The sequence below is a fragment of the Tetrao urogallus genome (genome assembly GCF_951394365.1).
Source record: "Tetrao urogallus genome assembly, chromosome: 6".
Classification (NCBI taxonomy): domain Eukaryota; kingdom Metazoa; phylum Chordata; class Aves; order Galliformes; family Phasianidae; genus Tetrao; species Tetrao urogallus.
Window position 1 is genome coordinate 29239484 of NC_136819.1, and position 26543 is coordinate 29266026.

At 36.3% G+C, this 26543-nt stretch overlaps 1 protein-coding gene across 8 annotated transcripts in view; it reads right to left on the reverse strand.

The window, feature by feature from the left end:
* Positions 1–3943: 3943 nt before the first annotated feature.
* The window catches only part of GPHN (gephyrin), a gene marked incomplete at both ends in the record, with an annotated part of 263234 nt that continues 240634 nt past the window's right edge, over positions 3944–26543 (reverse strand). For all 8 annotated transcript variants that reach the window (XM_079537527.1, XM_079537524.1, XM_079537525.1 and 5 more), the window contains 6 exons: positions 3944–4077; positions 5230–5326; positions 6571–6674; positions 7883–7947; positions 8403–8476; positions 11096–11183. In XM_079537527.1, the coding sequence (XP_079393653.1) occupies positions 3944–4077; positions 5230–5326; positions 6571–6674; positions 7883–7947; positions 8403–8476; positions 11096–11183 (562 nt within the window). The remainder of the gene's footprint in view (positions 4078–5229; positions 5327–6570; positions 6675–7882; positions 7948–8402; positions 8477–11095; positions 11184–26543) is intronic.

Sequence of the window (26543 nt, forward strand, 5' to 3'; positions counted from 1 at the left end):
CTACAATATGAGGTTAAAGCACTTAATTGCAACCTAATGACCAACTACTGCTGTGGGAAGCTGTACCTTGTCTCTACTCAACAGATTGCTGCTTTAACTACCATCAGTTGCTGCACATCTCCCCACAAATAAACCCTCCCCCTCCCCCTTTTTTTTCTTCTCTAGTTGTGACTTTGATCAGTGCTTTCTCTGACTATATGCACAAATGTCCTTTCTCTTCTAACCTGGAGTGCTAAAATTTCCTTTATTTTTTTTTAATGGGAGTAAAGACTATTGACTTCAGCTAGTTGGCTAGTTTAGCAAAGAGACTACCAAATTTTTGGAAAGTGTCAGCATAAATGATAATTTTCATGCAGTTTCAAATTTCATGCAAACAAAAAATAGTTTTTTTGGGAAAATTTTGTGCACAAGCATTTAAGATCTACCTACTTCTTCTATTCTTACTTTTGTTAGTTAGGAAGACTGTAAGGATTGTTATATGCCAGACCAATCTACTGGTTGGCTTTATAGCCTGAATTGGTTTCTGACTTCTCATTTAATACTCTCCCACATAGTTCCTAATGGGAACCAATACTTACTCCTTTTTGCTTATCTGACCATTCTTCTTTCTGTACTTGTCTTCTTTTTGGAAAGTGCAAATACAGTTACGTGGAAACACCTTAGTGCTCTTGTGGTGTAAGCAAACACACGTATGGCATGTTTCTTTTCTTTTAATGTATTTTTCTTAACCAACACAAAGTCTCACAAACCATTCAGCCGACAATGCTGGTTTTGAGAAGCAAAGTGCTGGAAGATAATGGAAGGCCATAGAAGTGCTAGGCCATCTTCGCCTTGTGTCTGGTATCCAAAATAAGATGTCACGTTGTCAAATCTTAGCTCCCAAATGTAGTCCCTGCCCTGCAAGTGCTGTCAGAAGCAAGCCTGGGGAGTTTGCCCAAACAGGATGTGGGCCAGCCCTTAACACTGCTACTGTACCAGCTTCTGTCAACTTATGTGCTCAGCACAGGGTATGTGTAGGCTGCCTGCAGCTTAGGGGCCATCTTTAGTGTCCATGAGGCAAGTAGCACCACATCTGGATTGAGACCTGTCAAAAGAGATGAGCTTTAGCACTTAAGAGCAGCAGGATGAGGAGGACAAAGATAGAACTGCAAGGTGACTCCAGTTGTATGTTGTCCTTAAGTTCTGTTTATGTTGCAGTATAATTTAAGTGCAATCCTTCAGCTCCAGAATCACAAAAAGCTAAAGATTTTGTGCTAATTAGTAATCTCTGGAGTCACACAGCTCTCTAATACTTACCTAGAGATTAAAGACATTTCATGTCTAGCATATTTTAATATCAAGAAAGAATTAATGTTGTAATTTCCATAATTAAGGTCTTGAAATTAGTATTTAGAAAGGCCAATTTTTGTATGATGTTTCCTCTCTAACAGTATAATCAAAGTTCTGGTAGCTGGCCAAGATGCAAAAGTTGTTTGTAGGTCATTGTAGGATTTCCCCAGCTGGATGGCAGGGACTCACAAGACCAACTGCCTATGTTTCTACACATGATAATTCCCATGTATGGGTGATGAAGAAAATAATGTGAAAAGAAGAAAACCACAAACACAGTTTGTGGGAAAAAAAAAAAAAAAAATTGTAAAGCTCATTTTCTTACACAGAAGTTTGAATACTGGTCAGAGAGCATTACAAAATACATTAGGATGGCTAAAACAGTTTATGCTATCTGTGATTTGAAATAAAAATCTTGATTGTTTTAACCTCTACATGCTTACCACCATTACCACGGTGGTTAAGTGTTATTATTCCAAGATATGGTTTAAATGGAGCGATGCACAGCATAGCACAGAGCCAGTTTTCTGCCACATCTGTGCTGAGCAATGGTTTTTTTATCGGTAATACCCAAGATATTCATGGCTAGGTTTCTTCAAATCTCTTTTTATATTTGTCTAGTATTTCCAGTTGCATAAACAATTTTCTTTCACATTGCTGTTACTAGTCTCCTTTAGAAATTTCCCATTTTCACTGTAAATGCTGCCTTGTATTTGTGTGTAACTCCTAGATATGTAATAACTCTTTTCATTAAAATAAGCCATGTTCTACATAATTTATCAGAGATGTGTTAACTCTTCTCTCCTGCTACTTCTGTGTTTTACAGTATTGGTACAGTAAACACAGGCATTCATGAATTTAACTTAATGCCATCCTGCTATGAAACAGTGAGATTACAGGTGTGAATATTAGGGTCTGGAATAAAGAAATATGATCAGCAAGTTATGTTCATGTTTTTTCTGAAAGATTAGTCTCTGGAGTACCTTTGAACATCATACTGGTATGCCCACCTGCCTTCTACCTTTGTAAGTCCTATGGAGGGAGTATTTAGGCTGTTGCAAGGCTAAGAGTTTGGTCTTAAAAGCAGTCTCAGGGATTTCTTCTGTAATTATTGAAGAACTACCAATCTGGTTTACTGTAGCAGTCAAAATTTGAACATAGAGTTCTGTGCTGATGTTCCCAAGTCCTCCAGTAGTACTGTGGTCAAATATTTTGATTTCAGGAATGGAGCTGATGGAATCATGTTTGACCCATGCATTCCAAGGAGCAAGATACTATATGACACCAGTATGATTTTAATCACAGATGAAACATGAAATTACCAGAATACATAATCTGGAAAGGGCTGAGTATTCCCAGTATCAAAAGGAGAAAGAACACTATGAAAAAAAAATCAAAACTCTATCAAATTTCACACAATGTAGGACAAGGGCTGTTTGCAACTGCTACACAATTTAAACAGAAAAAAAAAAAAGCATTCTCCAGCTTTTACTGGTACAATTGTTAATTCCCCCAAATACTTGCATAATTGTAAAATCCCCAAAATACTGGGAGATAAGTTTGAGAAAGCTCCCCCTGTATTTTCACTTTGCTTGTGATACTGCACATTAGGAGAGGCTCTAGATACCATTTACTATTTCCCTTCCTCTTGTCCACTTCCCTCATCTGAAATACCCTCTTAAAACACTATTTTCTTTTTGATGTTCAAACAACAACACTAAACAATTGAAATTTTAAATAATGATTGAGGATTTTTTTTATTCATTTAAGTTTCAGTATCATTACAGAAAATGTTATGGTACAGAGTTGTTTAACATCAGTTTTATTTCTTTGCTCATTTAATTTCCACACGAATGCTGGTAACACTAATATCTGTACAAGATCAGTCTTTGATTTTTTTTTGTTTTTGTTTTTAGTTCTGTACATTTTTAAATGTATTGGTTAAAAAGGCTGTCAGCACTTAAGGAAGCAATTTTTTGATTGCTGAAATAAAAGGTATCCAGTTACTGCCCAAGAGTACTGAGCTGGGTGGCTGCTGGGACAAGAGAGATCCCTGAATGCACAGCGAGGTGAGGAAACCTCGGGGCTTCATTGGATTCCCAGTGCAGCCACTCTGCTTTTGGCACTGTGCACATCAACACGAGATACAAGATAAAGAACAAGCAGAAGCTCTCTGTGAAGCGGTTATGAAGCATACTGATAAGGGAAATCCAAGTGTCGTCTACGCTAGTATAAATAAGCAGACAGCCTTGTTTTAAGCGCATAAGTAGTTGTATCTTAAAGATGAGAAAAAACACAAGTTCTGCAGGCACCTACTGCTGTCTACTAAAAGCTACCGCTATTAGAACTAGCATTGAACACACAAAGCAATTGCAAGGAAAGGAAAAAGTTGCTTTGATATAATCAGAATAAATTTCTTTGTTAAGATTTCTTTTTAAAGTTTTTTTTTTTTTAAAAGGTATTTATGTAAATTCCATTTGAAATATAATTCAAGATGTTGACTATACTGATCAACTTTTATCCAAATCAGAAAAACTAGCTGTGCCGTTGCATATTACAGGATACAGTCAATGATATGTGGACATGCATCAAAGCTTCGCTCTTGCTGGTGACATCATAGCCTTCCAATGACCATGACATCCACCACCTCCCCCTTGTGAAGCTCCACATACTGCTCTGTCTTTGGAGGTAGCATCAACAGTCCATTGGCACTGCGCATACTCATCAGACGGCTGCTCATCTGATTCCCTACAGAAGGGTGAGAGAAAAAGTTCAGTTAATTTTTCAGTTAGTTAATTTCAAATGCCGCAACACACAAGACAGGAAGCAAGAGCTGCTCTTACAAAGATATGCTAACATATTCATGGAGCTTCAATATATCTGTTCAAAGGTGGGTAGAAACAATTATGAAGAGATTAATCAGCTTTGCATTGTTCTGGTTTTGAAAACTCTCTTTCTTTGCTGATTACTTTCCTATCCAGCCTTCTATATTTATTCTGTTAGATCTTTACCTGTACTTCATTTTTGTTGTTGTAAATTACTTTAATGTTGGAGATTCTAATCCTATCAAAATTACTTCGTTTTTCAATTTGTATACCTAGTTCAGATTGTATGGAGGCTAAAACCACCACAATCTGAATTTTTTTTTTAAACATACCAACTCAAAAGAATAGGTTTCTCTGGGATACAAGCTATATAGGAGACCCTGGAGATAAACAGTGTAGTATTGGCTGTACTGCCAAAAAATGAAAATGCAGTAGAAAATCATGCACCTTAGTTTCTTGGCTTTCAAACTTTTGGATTGACAGATAAATCATTCCAGTCTGCTTGAGCAAGGAAAGAAGTGATGTGCGACAAAACAGATAAAATATTCAAATATAGAATTTATCTCAACTGCAGCTGAATATCCAAAAATATCCCTAGATAGAAAACATGATTAATAAACGTCTTAGTCTGCGCTAAGAGAACATATACAGCTGTTTCTTCTTCTCCAGTTCAGTTAGAATCACAATTTGTTATCTGAACTGTTGCTATGGTTCAACTTGTGTTTATTTAGTACAAAGAAAGTAAAGGTGCCTCTGAGTGCAAATAAGCACAGATGAGTATTTACAAAAAGCACACAATATATGTGTGTGTGTACAGAGGTGGATTATTCCGATAAGGTTTCAAGAATTAAGTTGGTAAGACACAGCATGAATTTCAATATCATGACTGGGTAGCACGACTGTATACATGGATGTTCACAAGTCAGAAAATCAGTCTGCATTGACAAAACTTGTATGAAAATACATGTGCATGTGGGTTTGTTGGTTCTTTTGTTGTTTGTTTCTTCTAAAGCATGTATGGCAGACTGACAGGGCCTGCGAGTGCATCTGTCAGTTTGTGTAACTGGGCACTAACCTGTACTCTGTGCCCAAGGTAGTGGTTCTTGGTGATGCCAAGTCAATATGCACCGATGGTATTCTGGGCGGGGGTCCAATTTTACATCACATGATAACTGTAGAAGAAGCAAAGAAAGAATGAAAATGTCATGTATTCAGATATCACTAAGATAATAGAATCATCTCTTCAATCTTTCTTCCTTAATAACAGTCTTTTAAAAAACTTGCATTTCTAGGCCACACGGTGTCTAGAGCAAGATCAAAGGCCGTAGTAGGTAGAGACTGCACTATGTAAGAGAGATACAACTATGATATTACAATATCAAAGAGTATGCTGGAGTCTGCATGCATTAAGTGGAATATTCCAAAGCTGTTCTTTTACTGGGAGTTCAAAGATACTACTATCTCTCTGGAAGAAAAGCTTTATCATTTCTAGTCTCTGGCTCACATTTTGTACAGATAAAAAATTTATTCACATTCAAAGCACTGCTAGTCCTGACAAAAAGGAAATGACCAATATTTGAAATGAAAAGACGTACAGGAGATTGCTCAAAATGAAATTTAATGAAAGCACACTGGAAAATGTATGCAAACATGAGGGTCATGTTGGAGCATCACATTCCTCAAAACTGGAATGCTACAAATTGCTGTCTGTCTTACAACACTTTAGCCATGAGATAAAGAAAAAGATGGACAACTGAGGAAGCATGTAAGAGAGACACAAGGGATGAGCAGTAAGAGAAAAGTTTCTGGAATGCCAGGAACAGTAGAAAAAGTGTAAAAGGTAATCTGTTTTTTGGTATCTTCTTTAAAACAAAAATAGGAGAATAATACATTATTTAATACAGATTTAAGACCGGTTATTAAAGAGCTACTACATCCACCATTTCTTATGAGAGTTGCATTAATAGTTTAAAGAATTCACATTGCTCAGGTGGGGTATGTGGATTACTTACATAAACAATCTGCTCAAGAGCAGAAAGACTTTCATGTTTGTAGTTTTTGATACTGAACTATCTTATTCTTTAAGTATTTCCAGGTTACCCTCTATTTTTTATTTTTTTTTAACCACACATTAAAACAAATGTATGTTTTTTACAGTGAAGTGTCCTCCCTGCCTGACTAGCAAATGGCTGCATCTGTTATCTGTAAATCTTACTCCACTACTTGGCCACTCACTTTTAGAAATCATGGGACTGCATATTAACATCAACAGATTCAAGTCTATGCCTCTGTTGTCTGTGAAATTCCTTCAACTTGTCAGAATTGACCTAGCATTCAGATCCCTCAAACTTTTGAGCTCAAACAATAGTGTTTCAACAACTTGAGAGAACTTTCAAACACAGGACAAGCTTCTTACCCTGGCTTTGATAATGGTGGGCCGAGGATCCAGGATACCCTGCATTTTCCTCAGTGCAGGAACAACAAAGAGATTGCAGGTGACAACAGCTGACACAGGATTGCCTGTAGGACAAAGAATGGTAGTGAAAGAAAGAAAGAAAGAATGGTGGTGAAACCCTCTTGATTTACTCTGTGAAAGCAATATCCTATTTTTATAATAATCATACCCTAGAGATTCTGAAGAACTTTCTATGCTGCATACAACTGTCCACTTATGTCTGGGGTGGCATGTGGCAAGTAAAACTCCTCAAAGCTATACTCTCTGGCTAATAATGGTGTCCTGAAATTCAGCTCTGATCACAGCTGCTTTGTGTTCCTCATGCCCCACCATTTGCTTCTGTTCTCCTGCCACCTTTCTTATTACATCTAGATTTATCTGAGGTGGGGCCAGCACTTACTGTGCAGAGGTATAAGTCCAAGCTCATATGGATATGAACTCATGATTTCCAATTCAAGGTTTCCAAGACAAATTGAAAAATAGGTATTATTAAGTGACTTTCTATTCCCTAACAGAGTTGCAAGAAGCTTTAACATGATTGTGGAGGAGAATTCTACTGCTTTATACGTTGACTAAGAAGAGAGGTGTATGACTACACTTCTGTCAAACACCTCTTGTCTTACACATCTAGTCTTCTCTAAAAGGCAGTTCTAATGTAAATAATATGAAAGAGAGAGATGTTCCATTATCTCTGACCTGGTGAACACACACTGAAGCAGGAGAGAGAAACATGAGATAAAAAAAACAGTAGAGACATCTGAACATCACTAGCTAATCAAGAAAAGGATTCCTTGTTGTCAGAAATCTATGCAAAGCCAAAGCAAAAGAATAAAATTAAGGAGGACAGAGATTTGTAGGTGGATTCCCAAATAAATATTTATTCTGAACTCACTGATTTCCTCCAGCATGCAGGAGGTGAAGCACTGCTGCCCTCTCATGTTCCAAAGTGTGAACATGACTAACAACTTCCATTCTGTGACATATTCCTAGGCACTCTCTAGATCTCATCTCCACTTTCAATACTTTAAAGTGGATGTGCTGACATTCAAAGAATCTCCATCTGTAACGTGGAGGGAGCTGTGGGAAAAATCACCCCTTAACAAAAACCAAGGAAATTGTTGGATGGAAAAAATCATAAGGCTTGTAACCCAACCAGCACATTCCGAGGACAAGAGTAAGAACACCAGACAAGTGTGTTGTGAAACATCACTATTCTGTTTCAGATCTTGTCATCTGTGCACAGCAAAAAAAAGTAATCCACAAAACATCTTACCTGGGAGTGCAAAGATTATTTTTCTTACACCATCAATATCCAGAGTTGCAAAAGTTGTTGGCAGGCTATGGAAAAGGAAAATTCATGATCTGCGTTGGAATTTGACTGTATTACATACATTTGACTGGAATTTGACATATTACATTATTATTTAAAATATTTAGAAAATAAAACAAATGGTCATTTTGCTTCTGTTGAGAAAATATCCAAGAGTAGATGAATTAATATGCAAAAAAATCAAATTCTATCTTACTGTCAGAAGCCAAATCAACCAATAAGTTATACCAAAATTAAGCTGTTACAGAGCTGTATTTGTTTTTTATATAATGCTCTCATTTTTTTCTTTTTTTTGGTAACACTAGTGACTTCCATTCCCCTTACTCTAGTGTTTATAGCAGGATTAACAATGGGACAATATTTCAGAGCAAATAGTCCACAGATGAACAAATTCCGATACACAGGCAGTACTGCTCCTGAATATGATCTCCATCCAAGCTACCTCATTAAAAAGATTTCTTACCCTGGTTTCATAAAAACTCTGCCAAAGTGAATCTGTGCATGAAGATCAATATCCAGCACCTGTTTAAGATAGTCCTGTTTAAATTATAAAAAAGAAAATCAATTAAGTAACATCAAAGTGGCTTACATCATCTAAGTGTTCAAAGCAATTAACTGATCTCTAGTGAAGATGAAAGACTTGCTATATCCTGAAAGTGCTACAGTCCAATTGGGAATTTCCAATATTTGAAATAAAGTATTTTCAAAAATAAGACGTGAAGAACAGACTCATTTCTGGTGCCAAACCTGACTCTACAAGGACATAGTAATATATCTACTTAAAAGTCAGCTGCAGTAATAGAATCTTTAAGGACCCGACCAAGATGCTACTAAAACATTCTGTCTATCAAAGATAGAAAAAAAAAAAGAAAAAAGCCTTTATGATTCAAAGTTAAGCCTTAAAATGATCAGGTTATTTAACTTTTTACTACAGAAGCTGTCCAGTGGCAGAGTAAGAGATCTCCTAGTACTTCTGAATTCAAGACTGCACTGTAGAAATCATAATTTGCCAGGATACTGTAATTACTGTAATTTCTTGGGGATGTGGCATAATAGGTTTAACTATCCTAAGTTTCTTAAAAAGGAAAAACTGTGGATAGCTTTTACAATAGTTCAAAAACAGTTTTACATAAATACTATTGATCCAGTTAAGAAAACTGGAATTACATATTTAGTCTTCATCGAAAATTGCTATGCTGAAAGATTCAGTGTACTATCTGTTGTGTTTAGTGAGACTTAAGACACAGGACATAACAATCACCTGTTAAGACAGACTTTGGAAGCAGAAAATCTGAAATTCCCATTTTCTCTCTTTTTTTTTTTTTTTGGTTCAAATACTTGGAAAGCAGCAACTTTTTTTCAGCCAGGCGTAATTCTCAGTTACTGATTGCATTAACCACATTTTTATTTGCTATTTAGTTTTCTCACAGTTATTTCATTAAAAGTCTTGAATGCTCAGTATCAGAGCAAGAACTGTCAGAGGAATGTAGGGCCCATTGACTTTATGCAGTTGCCTAAAATTCAGGCGAGGGAGAAGTTAGCCAGAATGCGTAAATGTCTGTGAGACCATTCACCAGTGTAGTTTCTTTCTGGAGTTCCCATGTCTGTACTAGGTCACCACACTCCCAATTTAAAGACCAGCACTTGGCCTTTGACATTTTTCTGGGAATACTGAGAGGAATAATGGAATTGGAAGTAATTGGCACTGGTTTAATTTGTTAATCATTTCCATGATGTATCCAACAATATGATTTCTACTCAGAAAAGTGACAAAAACAGCACTCATGTTTGTCATCTCCTAATGGCTGACTTTAGTATCTGTAATTTATAAAAGGAGAGATGTTTCTTTTACCTGCCAAACTCACAGATTCAGTCTGGGATCAAAAAGTAATCTGAGTTTTCCTTCGCATAAGTCATGATTAATAAATGTCCTGCAGGTTCATCTACGCCCCACCAGCATCTGTGTATCCCTATTTTCTTTGATGGTTTTGGCACAGGGATTACCAACAGGAACTCAATCAACAATTCTGTTAATGATTCAAAAGGCAAATATATCAGCTCACTGTGTCTCATATGTATTGCCTCTGTAGGACTATCAGGAGTAAAATGTGACAAAACTATTTTTGTAACAGATACAGCTCTGGCACAAATAGGAAACAGATATACTGAATAAGAAAGAACTATTTATAAACTTAGCTGCTTTTCAAAGTACTTGCAAAGTAGCTTTATTCTACCTACATTTTACCTGCTCTAAGAGTAGAAAGAAGTCTCTTGTCTTCATGTGCTATTAACCTATCACCTTTGTCATCATAACTATATAAATAATTCCTTACTTAAAAAAATGCAAATCACTTACATCAAGAACAAGAATCTTCCCTTTTGTTCTATGCATACTATAGTATGCTAATAAGAACAAATTAAATGAAGATAGTATTCAAGGCTATTTTCTTAATTATTCACACATAGATGTTCCCTCCCCGCCCCTCCCACCCCACCCCCCACCACAAAAAAAAGAAGGAAAGAAAGAAGGAAAGAAAGAAGAAAAGAAAGAAGAAGAAGAAAAGAAAGAAAAGAAAGAAGAAAGAAAAGAAAGAAGAAAAGAAGAAAGAAGAAGAAAGAAAAGAAAGAAGAAAGAAGAAAGAAAAGAAAGAAGAAAAGAAGAAGAAAAGAAAGAAGAAAGAAGAAAGAAGAAAGAAAAGAAAGAAGAAAAGAAGAAGAAGAAAGAAGAAAAGAAAGAAGAAGAAAAGAAAGAAGAAAAGAAAGAAGAAAAGAAAGAAGAAAAGAAAGAAGAAAGAAGAAAAGAAAGAAGAAGAAAAGAAAGAAGAAAGAAGAAAGAAAAGAAAGAAGAAAAGAAAGAAGAAAAGAAAGAAGAAAAGAAAGAAGAAAAGAAAGAAGAAAGAAGAAAAGAAAGAAGAAAGAAGAAAGAAGAAAGAAAAGAAAGAAGAAAAGAAGAAAGAAGAAAAGAAAGAAGAAAGTAGGAAAGGAAGAAAGGAAGGAAGAAAAAGAGAAAGAAAGAAAGAAAAAAAGAAAAAAAGAGAAAAAAAGAAAATGGCCCCTTTTTAGAAAACTTTAATACAAAAGCAGAAGCTCTGATGACAGACTCTGGTTTGAAATTCTTATAAATATTATAGTAAGTCATACTTAAATTTAGCATACCTTTTCTCCCATAGACACCCCTCCTGATGTAATGATCACATCAGCACGGCTGATACCTTCATTCAGTGCATTCAGTAAATCATCTGGGCTACAGAAAAGAAGAGGTAAGCAGATTAGTGGCACACAGCTACTATGAGTTACAGTGTGTAAGCATCTCTGTGCACAGATATAGGTGTATATACACACACCCACTTTAAAAAGGAAACACAACTAAGATAATACTGAGATCTTATCCTTCTGAAGACTCCACACTGCTCTATTCAACTCATGAAGCACAGGTGTATTAAGCAGACACCACAAAGGTTGCCCTCTTTCTACCTAAGAGCTTTGTATAATGAATGGAGGGATAGCATTGGTTGGGATTGAAGAACGCCAATACAAATCTATGAAAGCATGCCATTTACACAGCTGGTAGCAATACAAATTATGATTTAGGTCAACTGACAGATCTATGCAGAGGGACCTGACTGTGAAAATTACTGGCCACCAAGCAGGCTGCAGTACTACATAACTTATTTGATGTAAAAATGGGGGTAAGGCTCTACTTCAAACCTCCATCAGTGCAAATTGGGAGTAAATCCTTTGTTTATCTCCTCCACTTGAGGGCTCTGCAGTAAAGGCAATTGTGCATCTACTTCATCTTGACAAACCATCATCCACCTTGTTCAAGTATGTGTTCTTCATGAGAAACAGTAAGCAGAGAGCTGTCATGTTTCTTCATAATAAGAGTATAATTGCGAAGATGAAGGATAGAAACTAAGTGCAACACTTTCAGTGTTTTAAAACTCTTTTTTTAAAATCTAAACTGAAACTGTAGTTTTCAAATTACCATTACCTATCTGATAAGAGTGCTGTGCTAACAGGGAGCTTAAAGGCATGTGGGGAGAAACTCTGTAGCATAAACTATACAAGAAGGCTGAGGGAAACCAACAAGACATTAAATGTGTACTTTACATTTAACATTTGTAAACTGACCAGAAGCTAACCTATTGCTAGGACTGCATGTCATGTTCCTTCAAAAGCATCAAATAGCACAGATCTTGAAAACAGTTTTTATGAGAGGCTATTCCTTATGTGAATGCTGTTCACTTAACTGGCTGTAATACTAATGACTGTACAAAGGAATTAATCTGGAATACGTGGTCTCAGTTATCACATTACAAATTACATTTATGTGTTATCAAGACTTTTCAGGCTGCAAATGGCATGTATGCTATACTTGGTTAACTTCCGCTATAAGTCAATACAAAATAGAATCACCACAGTTCTTTCGGAGACTGAATTGGAAACAGGAAAATCAAAAATACTGTGTAAGATCTGGTTGACCTTTCAGAGAGACTAATAAATTGTGTGTTCCAAGAGGTTTCAGACAGAGGAAGCCTTTCCTCTGTGCATCTTGTCTTTGCCCATGGCTTGCTAAAATTTGATTTATGCAGTACTTTGCATATCTTGGTGCTGCATGCACAACATTTTATGTGATACAAGAATAACTCTCTCACTGAGTAAATAACTCAAGTGCATGCAAACCTGCACACTCACCTATTCACCAGAGAACTCATAAGCTTTTTCCACCTTTATCATCTTACAGGCAGAAAGACTTCAGAACCTGTTCTCCACCATTTCCAATAAGTTATGAAGCCTTCTGATTGGCATCACATGTGATTATGCTGCACAGCTTTTCTATGTAATAGGGAAGCTCTGAAAATAATTGCTCCTATTTTATGACATCAGCCTACAATGTCAGGTGTCAGTAATGTAGCAGTAGGGTTGAAACTTCCCACCAATACTCTATTGCATTTTATTGCTGTGAGACAGATGGCAGCAGAGGGACAATCTGACTAAATGGTGTCTAACGTGGAAGTGTGTATGAATCAAAGGTCTGGCAGTGAATTCCTCTATTTGGAAAAAAATGGCACCCACTGACATTCACTGATGCATGCTGAACATCTGTGGAGCCCAAACAGTAGATGTGAGCACAGTGAGGTGGTGGGCAGAGTGTTTCAGCAGTGGTGGCAGTGACAGTGGGTCACCTCTGCTGGTGCAGATTTTGAGGTGTGGAGCATGCAGGCTTTTGTTCATCACTGCTGAAAATGCACAGCTAATGGTAGAGACTGTGTTGAACAAGAGTGTTTTGTAGCTTAGAATCTGCTCTATCAAATAGCACTATTGTTCTCTTTGTACCTGTTGAAGTTTCCATGAAAATAAATAGGAGACATTACTTTTGGAGCAAGCTATGTATGTATGTATCCACTCCTTAGGTATATCTCTTTCTAAGAGGTAGGCAACAAGCTACAGTAGAAGGAAAGGCAAATTACTAGTGCTATAGTGTTGTCTGTAATCAGTCAGCTATAATGAAATACTGTCATTTTTTAAAGGAAGAAGTGACTATACAGATCATGGCATGACTCCAGGATTTGTATAATGTGTTAAATGGCAAGCTGTTTTAGGTTTCTGCATATCTTGGATGCTCTAACTAGCCTTTAAAGTAATGGCTGAACTCCATTTTCTTTGGGGAAAACATGAAGCATACAAACTCAAAGAAAGCCATCTTCTTCTTTGTTCTTTATGAAGCAGAAACATTTTCTCAGTTGCCCTTACTGAAATTTCAGGATCATTTCATCCAAAACCAGCACAAATCTTCACTAGTTATCAAGGGCAATAAGAAAAAAACAAGTCTCTTGTTGGCTACTGTTGGTGTCCTCTTCAGAACTAATTGTTTCATACTGATGGTCTAGGAAGTACTCTGTATATGGTAAGATATTGCTTAAGATTACTACAGAGTTTGTAATAGGAAAGGTCTATCAATAATCCAAGTCTTCCTTAATCCTTGACAATGATGGGGCAGGCTGGTATGCTCCAAGGAACACACATTCTTTATACAGGTGGATATAGGCCTTCCTTAAACACAATGACAGCCAGATACTCATGACATTAGTCTTAGGTTAAGATTGTTTTAAGTTTAGTTTCCTCACTACATTGTGATACAGGTGAGAATCTTATCTGGAGTTTGCTTCAGGCTGTTTCATTTGATCTTGCTTAATTATTTAAAGGTTATTCATAGGAAGCAAAGACCACTTGTTTGAGGAGATCCTAATTCTGAAGTATGAAGCGTACTTGCTTCTGGTTGTGGTTTTGAGAACAGCGAAAGGAACAGTATAAAGCAAACAAGTCTGTATTTAACTGCTGTTAAATAGAATGGAAGTGCTCCATATATACTGAATATGTGCTGAATTATAAATTTATAAAATATAAAATTACTTACCAAAGGAGGAAACTAAAACAGTATAAGCCCAATCTCAAATCAGATGAAGGCTCTGTTTATGAAAGTAGCATACCACTGGAGTAGTTAATCATAGGGTTTTTTTAGTTACATGCCATATAAAAGTGAAGATTACTGGACTTAATTTTTTTTTTTTTTTTTGCATTTCCAGTAGAATGTCCTGTATAGTAGACCTCTTTCTTTACCACATGTGAAACGTGAAAAACATTTCTAAAATCTACTGCTACTTCCAACCTACAGCACTGTCTATTCTCTTTAGTTTGTTGCAAATTCAAATGGATTCTTCCAAATGAAAGATAAGAAATGAACGATTATGCTAGTTTTTGTTGTTGTTTTTTCCCCCAAAAATAAATACAGAGAATTTCATCTCTTGTCTCTGCAAGAAGCATCTCTCTTTTTCTGTATTTGGCACAATTTTCTCGCTTCTTTATATCCTTTATATCCTACTTGAGGCTGGTATTTTTACTTCCTCTGCAGTTAATAATACAAGGCATGCTCTTGAGTGGAGTAATCTTCAGTCAACACAGTAGCAAACATTGTCCTTGTATTAGTGGAGTTAATGGAGAGAATTATCATTCAAATTGCACATTAACAAATATCTGATAATCAGATAAAAAGATATGACTTCTCAGTTCATTTGTTGCATAAAAAATGAGCAGCTCTCCATATTGACATGGAAATGGAATAAACGGAAGACTATTAACTTCTGGAAGAACAGAAAAAATTATTTTGGTATCTGAGCATAACATGACAAGATTGTTCTAATGGGCTTGTGACAAATCACCACAAAGCTGAGAAGCAACACTCACTATGCAGAAGCTTTCTTCTGAAACCCTGGCCATTACTAGGGCCAGGATACTGGATTAGCTAGACTAATGGTCTAATTTACTACAATAAATCCTTAAAAATGTCTTCTGAAAGTGCTATTCTTGTATTATTATTTTTTCCCCCCATGGATAGGACTGAAACAGGTGCTCAAATATAACAGTGAATGCCTTAATCAGTGTAAAGGAGGTTTGATGGGAAGTCTCATTTCCAGATGGCAAAATTCTTCTGTTTCATTTGGTGATTTTCAAAGTCGGAGTGACATTGTGCAAGAGAAGAGCGTGCACTTCTCTAACATGATGGAATTGATTAAAGAAACTATACTCTGTGTGCTTCAGATTACATCCCAGCATCTTCTGTAAATGCAACGAAGGAAATTTTTCTATAAGGTGACCTGCAGTTTATGAATCTATTCATATAGGTAAGTAAGTACAAACCCAAACTGTCTCTCAAAAAAGGAAGAAATCTCCATGTAGAGCAGATTGTGTCTGCACAAGTATATGAGTACTGTTTGTAGGTTGTTCTGAAATTAACGCCTCCTAACTACAGTGATACAAAGAGCACAATAACACTACTTGATACAGCAAATTCTCAGCTACAAAATACTACTTTTCAACAGTGACCACCATTACCTATGCATGTTTGCCAGCAATAAACAAGAACCTGCATGCTGCTCTCATAAAAATCTGCATTGCCATCCAGAATGCGGCTTGTCTAACTGTGCTTAGATCTACTGTTTGGTCTCTATGAATGTTCAGCATGCTTCAATGAATGTCAATGGGTGCCATTTTTTTCCAGATGGAGGAATTCATTGCAACACCTTTGCCTCATCCACACTTCCATGTCAGTCACTATTTGGTCAGACTGCCCCTCTGGTACCATCTGTTTCACAGCAACAAAATGTAATGGAATATTGGTGGGAGATTTCAACCTCTACTGCCATACCACCAACATCTGCCTCTGACATAGTGGGCCAACACCATAAAATAGGAGGCATTACTTTCAGAGCAGCCTTCATACACACATTTTTGAAGCTGCAGACATAAAGGTTTACATAAAAAGCTCATGTACTATTAAATATATCTTAATGTACTATTAAATATATTTAATACTCTCCACTAATTGTGTCAGTTGATAAACAGACCTTCTATTTTACCACTCCTATTTTCCTGCCCTCTTTACTCACTTTTGTATAATAGATGAATAGTACAATCTGGAAATTAGTTGGAGGATAACTGTTACAGTGGCAGCAGCATGTGTAGAATCTGGTAAACATATACATGACATTAGAGTTGACATGCCACTTGGTTTCATTAATTTGAAGTGAGCTTTTGAAGCCTAGTGGTGTACCAGAATAGGAGCACCTCCTATGTTCATGACAAATTCTGATTATCAAAGCTAGTCTGTGGAAAATTGTTATGCAGCATTTGGTTACTGAGCTGTAACCAAGTCACTGAATTGAAAAGATACACGAGAACTTAAGAGCTTGAACTAGACAATGATACAAGCCTTATTAAAGAAGACATAAACCACATACAAGATTTTCTTCCTTTCTATCAGAAAATAACTACAGTACAGTCAGGACCAAAGAATTCTGTTTTAAGTGGCATTCTGAAGTATCCCAAATTACAGTATAATTTTCTCTTTCAAATAAAATCTATGCTGTTAATGCATTTCTGTTGATCCTGTTGTTGCACTTTATGTTATTAATTATAAATCTGTCAACCTCTTCTTTGATACAACCCTTAACACCAGTAGTTTAAGCTAAGTGCAATTAAACTGTTCAGTTTTATCATTTAATTTAGAAAACAAATTAACAAGAAATTGTGAGCTGCGTCACCTACCTCTCTGCTGCAAATGTATGAACCCTGCAAAACTGAATCAGGGCATTTAGTTAGGACTAACTTAGCAAGCCACTGCGACGGTGGAGAATCTGTAGTTCATTGCTGATTTCCAGGACCATTTCCGCCAAGTTCTCACCACAGTAATCTCATTCATTCAAAACAGCCTCATTATCTGACAGTCATTTTCAGTCCTTGTACTTTGCTATATACAGCTATTGTGGTTGGATGATTAATAGAAACACTTTTGATAGTCATACTCTTCTGTACACCAGTCCAGGCTTTTATAAATCCAGACCTTTTGGAAAAGTCTACTTGCTAAACTGATGCATGCAACATGAAAACACGGTGCTTTATAAATATGTTGAGTGGACATGCAAAAAGATGCATGCACCATAATGAACCATGATGCATGCGAAAGTGTTTTATTGTGATTACTAAGGCAGAGCTTTTTTTTTTTCTTTCCTACTGTTTTACTTCATTTGAAAGCATCGTATACATTTCAGTAATGTGATGAAATAATCACCTCTTTAAACATGACTCCTCAGAGATGCAGAGGACCTAGAGATTTATGCACACAAAGTGAAAAGCAGAAGTGCTAGCAGTGGCTCTACACCAATCATGCTGAAGATGAAAGTAGATTAACTGCTCCTCTACAGCAGCTGACCACAAACTTCAAAAGTCCATGTGCCATCTGCAGGTACCAGAGTTTAGCATACTCTGATCATGTCCGTGTGAAATAGTGGCTTGTGTTAAGTTTTGCATCTCTCTTCTGTTAAACAGATCTCTCAGAAGAGTGATATCTCAAAATTATTTAACAATGATATAAGAACTTTTAGAAATTCTTTTTGTGTGCAAAGATCCCAATAAAGTTTCTACCTTTATATCAGGAAAAAAAACCACAAAGAAACACCTCCAAAAGAAAGAATTTAACAAATGAAAAAAAGCCAAGAGTACTTATTGTACTCTGAGATCTCATCAAGCTCAATGTCACTTCTGTTTGAGGAAACACGAGATACAGATTTGATCCTGTATGATTAACTCGTTTTTCTTCTTGTGCTCATTCACTTGAGGCGACAGATTTCAAAATGAACAGATGGATGCAGCTCGGCATAAAGACAAAATCTGTTACCCACTTCTCACCTCATGGCTGAGAATATTTTATATACCAGTAATTTGCAGGATGCAGACAGTGAATAGATGGCATATTAGGTGTAGCCAGCTAAAACCAACTTCTGTAGAGTATATTTTGAATGTAACAGGAATTCTGTGTTTTGACTGGTACGGCTGTCCAAAGTAGAAGCTGATCCAAGTTTGATGATGTATGTTAGAACATATGGGAACTCTTCTTGAACTGTATTTGTTTCAAAATTTTCTATGTATTCCATCATATTCTCATAACATTTCTTCATTCTCCCTTCTGTGGTATTTCTCTGGAACACTTTGGGCAGATGAAAAATGTTCTTCCTAAGAATATAAGCCAACTTGTTAGGAAAGCTGGAATTATTACCATAGTGCTTGGCTTGTTTAACGTGACTATGAAAGTTTTCTTATCTGACAGCACCACAGAAGAACCTTTTTTTACTTTTAACTGTTCCTCTAATTGATGCTGCTGTAAATAAGAATACAATTTCTCAGAATTATCTTTTTCATCTTTACATTTATGAACTCAAAAAGACTTCCATTAGAAGTGCTCAACTGTTTTATTGAAGTTACCATAAGATCTGTCAAATGCCTTAATGTATCTGGATTACATGTACTTTACTCCACTGCCTTCATGGACTGTTTCAGAAGGGTCCCAGTCATATGCAAGACAGAATGACAAAAGAGCAGGGATGTTAGAAACAGAAGTGGGGATGTAACAGGAAAAGGCCCCATACTGTAGAAGCCAGGTGCTTATGCACTGTGAAGCACATTCCTACGTGAAAGCATTACATCATTGACGGCTGGATCTGCATCACATATTTCCACTGCTTGTGTATATTCAACTGCAAACACTCGTGAACTACAGTGATATTTTTCATTAAGACTGAAAGAAAAGGAACACATTTTTGACAGTAGCTGCTGGTCTTTAGGTGCCATGCCACTGTACTAGCCAGTGAGCACTTTGGTGCTGCTGCTGGTAGAATGCTGTCTTGGTGTAAATTGAAATGTTAAAGGATTCCTTTTTTTTTTTAGGGCAACTGGTTCTGGACACTTATTTCCCCAGTGTCAAAAGACAAAAACATGATGCTTAGGTGTTCATAATAGTACCAGTATTCACTCTAAGTCCAGAGGAGTGTGTTAAGAAAGAATCTGCGAACTGCTGGTTTCCATTAATTAGTAAGTTATTCCTGGCTATTTTATTAGCTGAGGATAATGAACCTTAGAGATTCAATTCCAATAATTACCAGAAATTCACTAGATTTTCTGGGAAGTTGAATGGGATTTCAATACTAAAGATAGTAACTTCTATTTTATCTTCTTTCTTAGTCTCTATGGATTCACTGACAAGTTTTTACTTTTGGAGTGGAAAATATTCAGCAATTTAGTCAGGCTGAAATAACGTGTCTGGAGATTACACTGCACAATACAATAATCAATGCCAAAAGCATTGCTGATCAGTAGGTATGATTGTAGATATTCACTGGTGACTCTGAATACAGTTTAGCAGTTATTTCTTTCTCAGAGCAGTCACGAAGTATGTGAATTTGCTTTTCCAGACATATCTGATACATGGTGTCGTGGCATAGTTATAATGGAATTCCTTACCTTATTACCATTTTGATTTAGCTTCAATTTTAAGTAAGAGTGTAAGAGCTAAATTAATCCTCACTGTAAATTAGAGTAATTGCCCTTGAACTACAGTAGGCACGACTCTATTTCTACAGGTAGAAGTCCCTAAAGGCAGAGCCTCAAAACAAAGGTTTTCTGAGAAAAGCACTGCCTTTTACAGAATCGAAACTTAATCATGTGGAAAAATGTCTCTTTAGGAGAAAACTGACCCGGAACCCACAGGTCAGGGACAACACCAAAGGGCCTTCTAAAAGTTTTCCTTGTAATCAGCTACGTCTTAAATACTTGCTTTTAAAGAAATGTCATATGAAGTACAACAGTTATTTTTGTACACTAAAACATACAAATTCTAAAAGATGAGTAAAATATAGCTTATTAGACCTAAGTGGAAAGAAGGAACAGAAGAAAGACTTATCTTGTTCCAATTGAACTGTTTTTTTTTTGACAGCTGTTAACAGAAGAAACTACAACTTCATTTCTATCTGTAGTACTTGGCTATATTCTTTCAAGCACAAAGATCTTTTCATGCAAGAGAATGACCACAGTGTTTTCTCCTGCTTCAGAAACAGGAACATTTTTTTCATTGGCTCCTGCTACAAGTAGCAGGGCTTTTTTTTTTAATAGCCTCTTTTTTTTTTTTTTGGCCTAGCACAGCTTAGAAGAACGCAAAGACTCATTTAGTATTTTTGCCCTCTAGATAGTCTGTCAGTAATGATACGTGACCAGAATTGTATAAGGAATTTCTAGTTTACCAGGTACTGTTAAATTCCAGCTTCCAAGCCACTTCTGATAAGGGCAGACATGTTCTACACATTAAATTAAAATGTTTTAAAGCTACAGGTGCTTGTCAGCTAATTGCAGTTAAGTTTTTGGGACATGCAGAATACAGCACAAGATGCTAGTGAGCTGTTCTCTATAGTCAATTTAACGAGGAAGATCTAGATCTATGACAATATGTTTTCAGCATAACCAACCAATTGCTAAACAAGAATGAGTCTTTTGAAGGCTAAGGCTATGACAGATTGATTCAGTAATAAACAGAAACTTATTTTTACAGTATGCAAAGCAAATGTTAACATAGATACAATTTAATCCTGCAACATTTTCTGATAAAAAACCAGGATAATTAACCTCAGTGAGAATCCTCACATGACTGAAATTTTCAGTTATTAGCCTTCAATAGGCTTTTCATTATTTTTCTGCCCATTTTTAATTCCTACATGAATCACACAATAGAAACTATTTTTAAATTTTTGTTCATGGAGAAAATTACAGATGGTTTACTCTCCCTTTGGCTTACCTTTGATAGGAGATAAAATTCCGTAAATTAACAGGTATTATTAAGTCTTAATAAGACCTAGTATATAACTTCATAGCGGACTGTTTAGAAATTTCTCAGACATTCCAGTTAGCCTGCTCTGGAGATGATCAGCATGGTAATGGAAAAATAAGCATGCAGAAAAATAAGTAATGAAGAGTCATAACAGTGACTTCTCTAGAGTAGTACTTGTTCTTCACTATAGCTGTAAGCAGTTTTATTCCTAATTTGCTCTGTTTTGAAGGATAGAGGTGTCCCCTACTACTGATGAGTAATATAAACATTCTTGCTATTAACAGAAATGTAATTCCATCAGCACTGTGGAGCCACGGATGCACTGGTGCGTAAATATTTAACGGGCGGAATGAAATATCAGTTGCTCCTCTATGGGCAACCATTGGTAAAATCTGTGCTCAAAGCTCTGCACTGACAAGACACCTTGTCGAGTCTGCCTGTGAACATGCATGTGCCTCCACGTCCCAAGTGTTTTAAAAACGGTGCTCACCAATCTGGTAGGCCTGTCTCCGCAGTGTTCTGGAAGCTCTGTGTCCCTTCTTCTTTAAAAACATCTGGCTTCCTGAGGGTAAAGGAAGCAGAAGGGGTATAATAAAGAGCCTGGGAAGGAGAGAGGCTCCTGGGGTGAAAGTAGTGCTCTCTGCCCAGCTATGTCCCCCTTGGTAGCTCTGAATACTCAAAATAATCATGGGAAATACTTCATCCCTGTGAGGCCAGCCAACGCAGTGAAAGGGTTATAAGGGAACACAGTTCTGTGATAGTTGGGACAGGCTCCTCACATGGATGAAGAGTGAAGTTATGGAAAGGCTAGAGTCTACTGGGTATGCCAACACTGTAGTTCATCTTTCCTTGCAGAAGCTATGGAGAAACTTCTCTACTCTTGACTTTGAGGCAAAACAAAATGAAGCATTAAAGAGCCTGACATTTAGGAAGGAGGATCACAGATAACGGAAGAAGGGCCCTGTTAAAATGTTTTACTTGTACCTGCTTAAAATGGAAAATAGGGTAAAGAAAATTTGGTGCAAATAGAAATCTATAGCACTTTGTGGTATATTAAATTATAATGCAGAGAGCTTTCTGGCTTCCTATTCTGGAAAATGGTCTCAGGGCATATTAAATGTCACTTTCTTGACTACAAAGGAAAAAGGGCTGTGTTTATCCTATTTTTATATTTTCATGGTCAGTAGGGATGCCACTTTGTTAATGAGAAGCTCCATATCCAGCTACTCTACTCCATGAGGCAAGATTACATAAAAATATCCCAAACTGAAAAAGTTACAGGACTTTTAAAAAATACAGTTAGGACTACATTTAAAACAATGTTTTGCTATGAATTCCTATTCTTATGAAGTCATAATTTCCTTTTATATATACCTCTTCCAAGTCAATTTCACTGGGAAGAAATCATTTTTAGGTACCTGAAATACATGTTCTATACTCTTTTGATAAAGACAAGTACTTTTATATTCTCTAGGCAGTAAAGGACTTTGATATTTCTCTAATTGTCTCAAAATATTAGACAATTGCATGTAAAATGTAAAATAATAAAATTGACATGACGATTTATGTATGTCAGTATTAAAAAATGAAAATAAAATGTTCAAGGTTGAAATGGATTCAGTGATGAACAGTCATTGTGCAATCCCTGAGTCCTTTATTTTCAGCAGATCGGAGCCTTAAAAACTTCCCCCAGATCCTGTCTCAGGCTCAGCTGATCTTGCACATTGAAGCTGCAGTTTATCATTTCAAAAATAACATCTGTGCACACAAAGATCCTGTCTGATGGACGGATGTGAACACAAGACTGGGCCAATATGACTGTACTGTGTTACACTGTTAAGGATACAGACTGACATTATTAATGCGGAGTCTGAAATCCTCTTTTTCACCTTTGTAAGTCCATGCCTGGTTTCTCCTCATAGGTCATTACAGAAAGGGTCTCTCGGATCAGATGCTTACTAAAGTTGTTTGGCAGTTATGGAAAAATATTAAAAGCATTCAGGTTGTAAGTTTAGTTGTCAGTCTCTTTCTGTCAGATTTCTTAAGATAGCCATTTTCTGAAATGGCTTCAGTCCAGCATTTCTTCGTCTATTCATTGTCAGAGAACAAAGTCAGTCTTTCATTCTTGGTATATGGTCACTGTATCTCAGGAAGCGATACAAAAGACTTTCATAGGCAATCCCAGCTTTTGCTTTAATCATCATATGGAAAGCAGTTTCAAACATAAAGAAATTTTTCTGGCAAGCTGTGAAATCTAAATAATACTCAAGCAGTCACAAAGATCTTCTACAAGAAGCTCACCTGACTCTATAGATGTGCATGAGTGACACAGTGAATTACAACTGGTTTTATTTTTCTCCAATAAATACAGTTCCAAGTTCTTTCAATTGCAAATATGGGAGGACTTTCACTGTGTTTTGTCCTCTTTATCTATTTGTTGTCCAGTGTCATGCTCTAATATTGTCTTATCACTCTAGAAAAGCTAATTCAGAAAGAAGCCCTGGACTCCATTGTGGACAATTACAAGAATGACACACAGTTTTGCATTAGCCTAGCACTAGTCACTTCTACAGAATAAATTTTACTTTGCATCACACAGTGAAGTTTCCTACTAGTAAAGATGATTCCCTGGGCTCACAATGCCCACTTCATGAAATTCTTTTTTTCACTTATGGCTTGGCTCAGATGCTTCTTTGTGCTTCCAGATTCCAATACGTGAATTAGATGAGACTACTTGTTACATATGACAAAGTATCTGAAGTTTGCCCTACTGATTATTACTGATTGTGACAGATATTAAATGTTTATGCTTGAAAAACAGAATATTCTTTTGACAGATGAAAGAGTGGACCTTGCTTTCTGAACTACCTTCAAACCACTAGTCAGCATCCCTAGATTCATCAGGCTATGACCACACTTCATAACGCCATCATTTGAACAGATCTAGAACTCAAGCCAATTCAGCAAAAAAAAAAAAAATTACAATACTTGAATCATTTCCTTTTCTACAACAGACCTTTCCTTGCAGTCCTTTGTTAAATCAAATTAAGAATTATAACACATTTGTATTTCAATTCAAAGTGTACTTGACTGTACCCAAGAAGGACATTAAACTGGTGCAGAGAAGAAGCTAGGATACTGTGTCTGAATTAATTCTGCCTATAACTCATATTCTAACTCACATAATGATGATATATGTCAATATTGCATGCAAAATTTTAGAGCAGTTTCCCTCTCTTCTCCCCGACTCCAGATGTTCCATCTGAATTATAATGCTGGTAGTTACATGCAACCCACACAACTAGAAAAGACTTAAACCTCTTTATGGATGACAGATACAAAATTCAAATAGACTCAAGTAGACTACATTCTTGAATAAGTCGGGTCTTAGTTATCCTCCTGAACATGAAGACACTCTTTCAAAGATTGTATTTTGGAATATCATATAGTAATATCAGAACAAGAAAGGTGATTTCTAAAGAGTTTACCTGCCACTTAGGAGCTCTGTGTCAACCAATGTATCACAAAAGAGAGGTATATAAATGAGAAAAAAAAAACTTCTAATGCAGATGAGCTCCCATATGCAAGTTTATCACACAACATAAAAGAAAAAACACTGCTGATTTCATAATTGTTCTGATCAGTTTCTAAAGCAACTGAGCAGATAAAGTGAATTTCCTACATTTCTCTTCTGAATGAAGAAGATATTCTTCCTATCTCCATTGTGCAATCACAAGCCCATAAATGAAAATGTGGCTGGAAGCAGCTAATGTTATGAATATGTCTCTGAGAAAAGATGATAAGCAAATTCAAAAACAGAGAAAAGAATGCAGAGAAGGGAAAAATGAACTCAAAGGTAAAAACATATAAGGAAACTGAATTCATTACAAATGTCATCAAAATTCTTTGGCCAATTGAATAAAATGAATCTCTCATTGATAGAAATCTGTCCAAATGGAAGATGGCTTTCTAAACTTTAGACCCACTCTATAGCAGGTTTTTATATGGCTAAACATCACAGTTTTAAATAAACAGTGGTCACAAAGAAGACCAGAAATGAAAAGCAGACACAAAAATATCCTGATTATTGGGTTAATAGAGCTCTACAGCTCAGAACTGAGATGAACACTTGTTTTATCAATAGTTTCCACAGAACCAAATAATTTCAGAAACTATAAGCAAAGGAAAAGAAATTAGAAGCCTTTTTTAACTTGGTCTTTCTACATGAGACAACAGACAGAAGTACACTGGAGTGCCAGTTTTAACTGGTCAGCTGATCTGTAATTTTTAGCAAGTTATTCAGACAAAGACACAGGTACAGGAGCTAAAACAACATCAGAAGGATTCTCCCTTCTTTGACTTTGCGTAGTTTTGTGGGAATATCTTCCATTTCAACCTCAGAGATGTGTGTTCTTCAGATAGTTTGGTTTTCATGTGTTAAGACCACAGACAGAGAAAATGGCATTTAGACAGCTTCACTTATATAACATAGCTTTTGCTATGTTACTTATAAACCTATTTTCCAGGTTTGTTCTTTTCTCCTACTGGTTGCATTTATGATTTTAACTGCAGATTTTATCTGTGTGTTTTGGACTTGTGTTTTTAATTTTAAATACTGCATCCTATATAAAAATTATGAGAATGGAAACAATGACCATCTCAGAAACTGTTAAAATGGTTAGCAGTTTACACATACTGGTTTCAGTTGAAAATACAAAATACGGAAATGTGACTTGAGTGGCCTGTTTGAAACATGACAACGTACAATTAAGATGCAAAGACATTTTAAAGTTGAACATAACTATTCTGCAGCCACCTGCAGAGGTACTGTGCTCCTCCATCCTTTCATATTCCCTGCTGGAATGTGTTCACATGTATCACAGTCTTGAGCTTTGAAGCAGCTCTCACTGTGTTCACACCTCAGCTGGATGTGCTGTTTTCTTAAATAAATATCTTTGAGTGATTCATATGCTGAAATAACACACAGGAATACTTACCTCTAATTTTGTCTTTGCAAAACAATTCTCATGCTTAAGTACTAGCTTCTTATATATGACTGACAGAATTTCCAACCTTGTTAGAAAATTGACCTGTTATGGCAATAATGATACTCAACTATGCTTCCTATTGGCTTCAGTGCTTATGGTGTATGGAGCTGCTCCCTGTAAGACGTAAAAATTTACTCAGTGTAAAATGTATAAGGAAAAAGAAGTAGAAAAAAGTGCTAAAAATATAAGCCCCAACAATGAAATATGAGAAAGGGGGAAATACATAACAGTGAGGACTTTGAAGAAAGTATTACAAGTTTTAATTTTTCCTTCTGGGGAAGTTCATAATTTCCTAGTGTTTTTACCACATCTGTTCTGTATGTATAGCAGGCATAGAGTCTTCCTC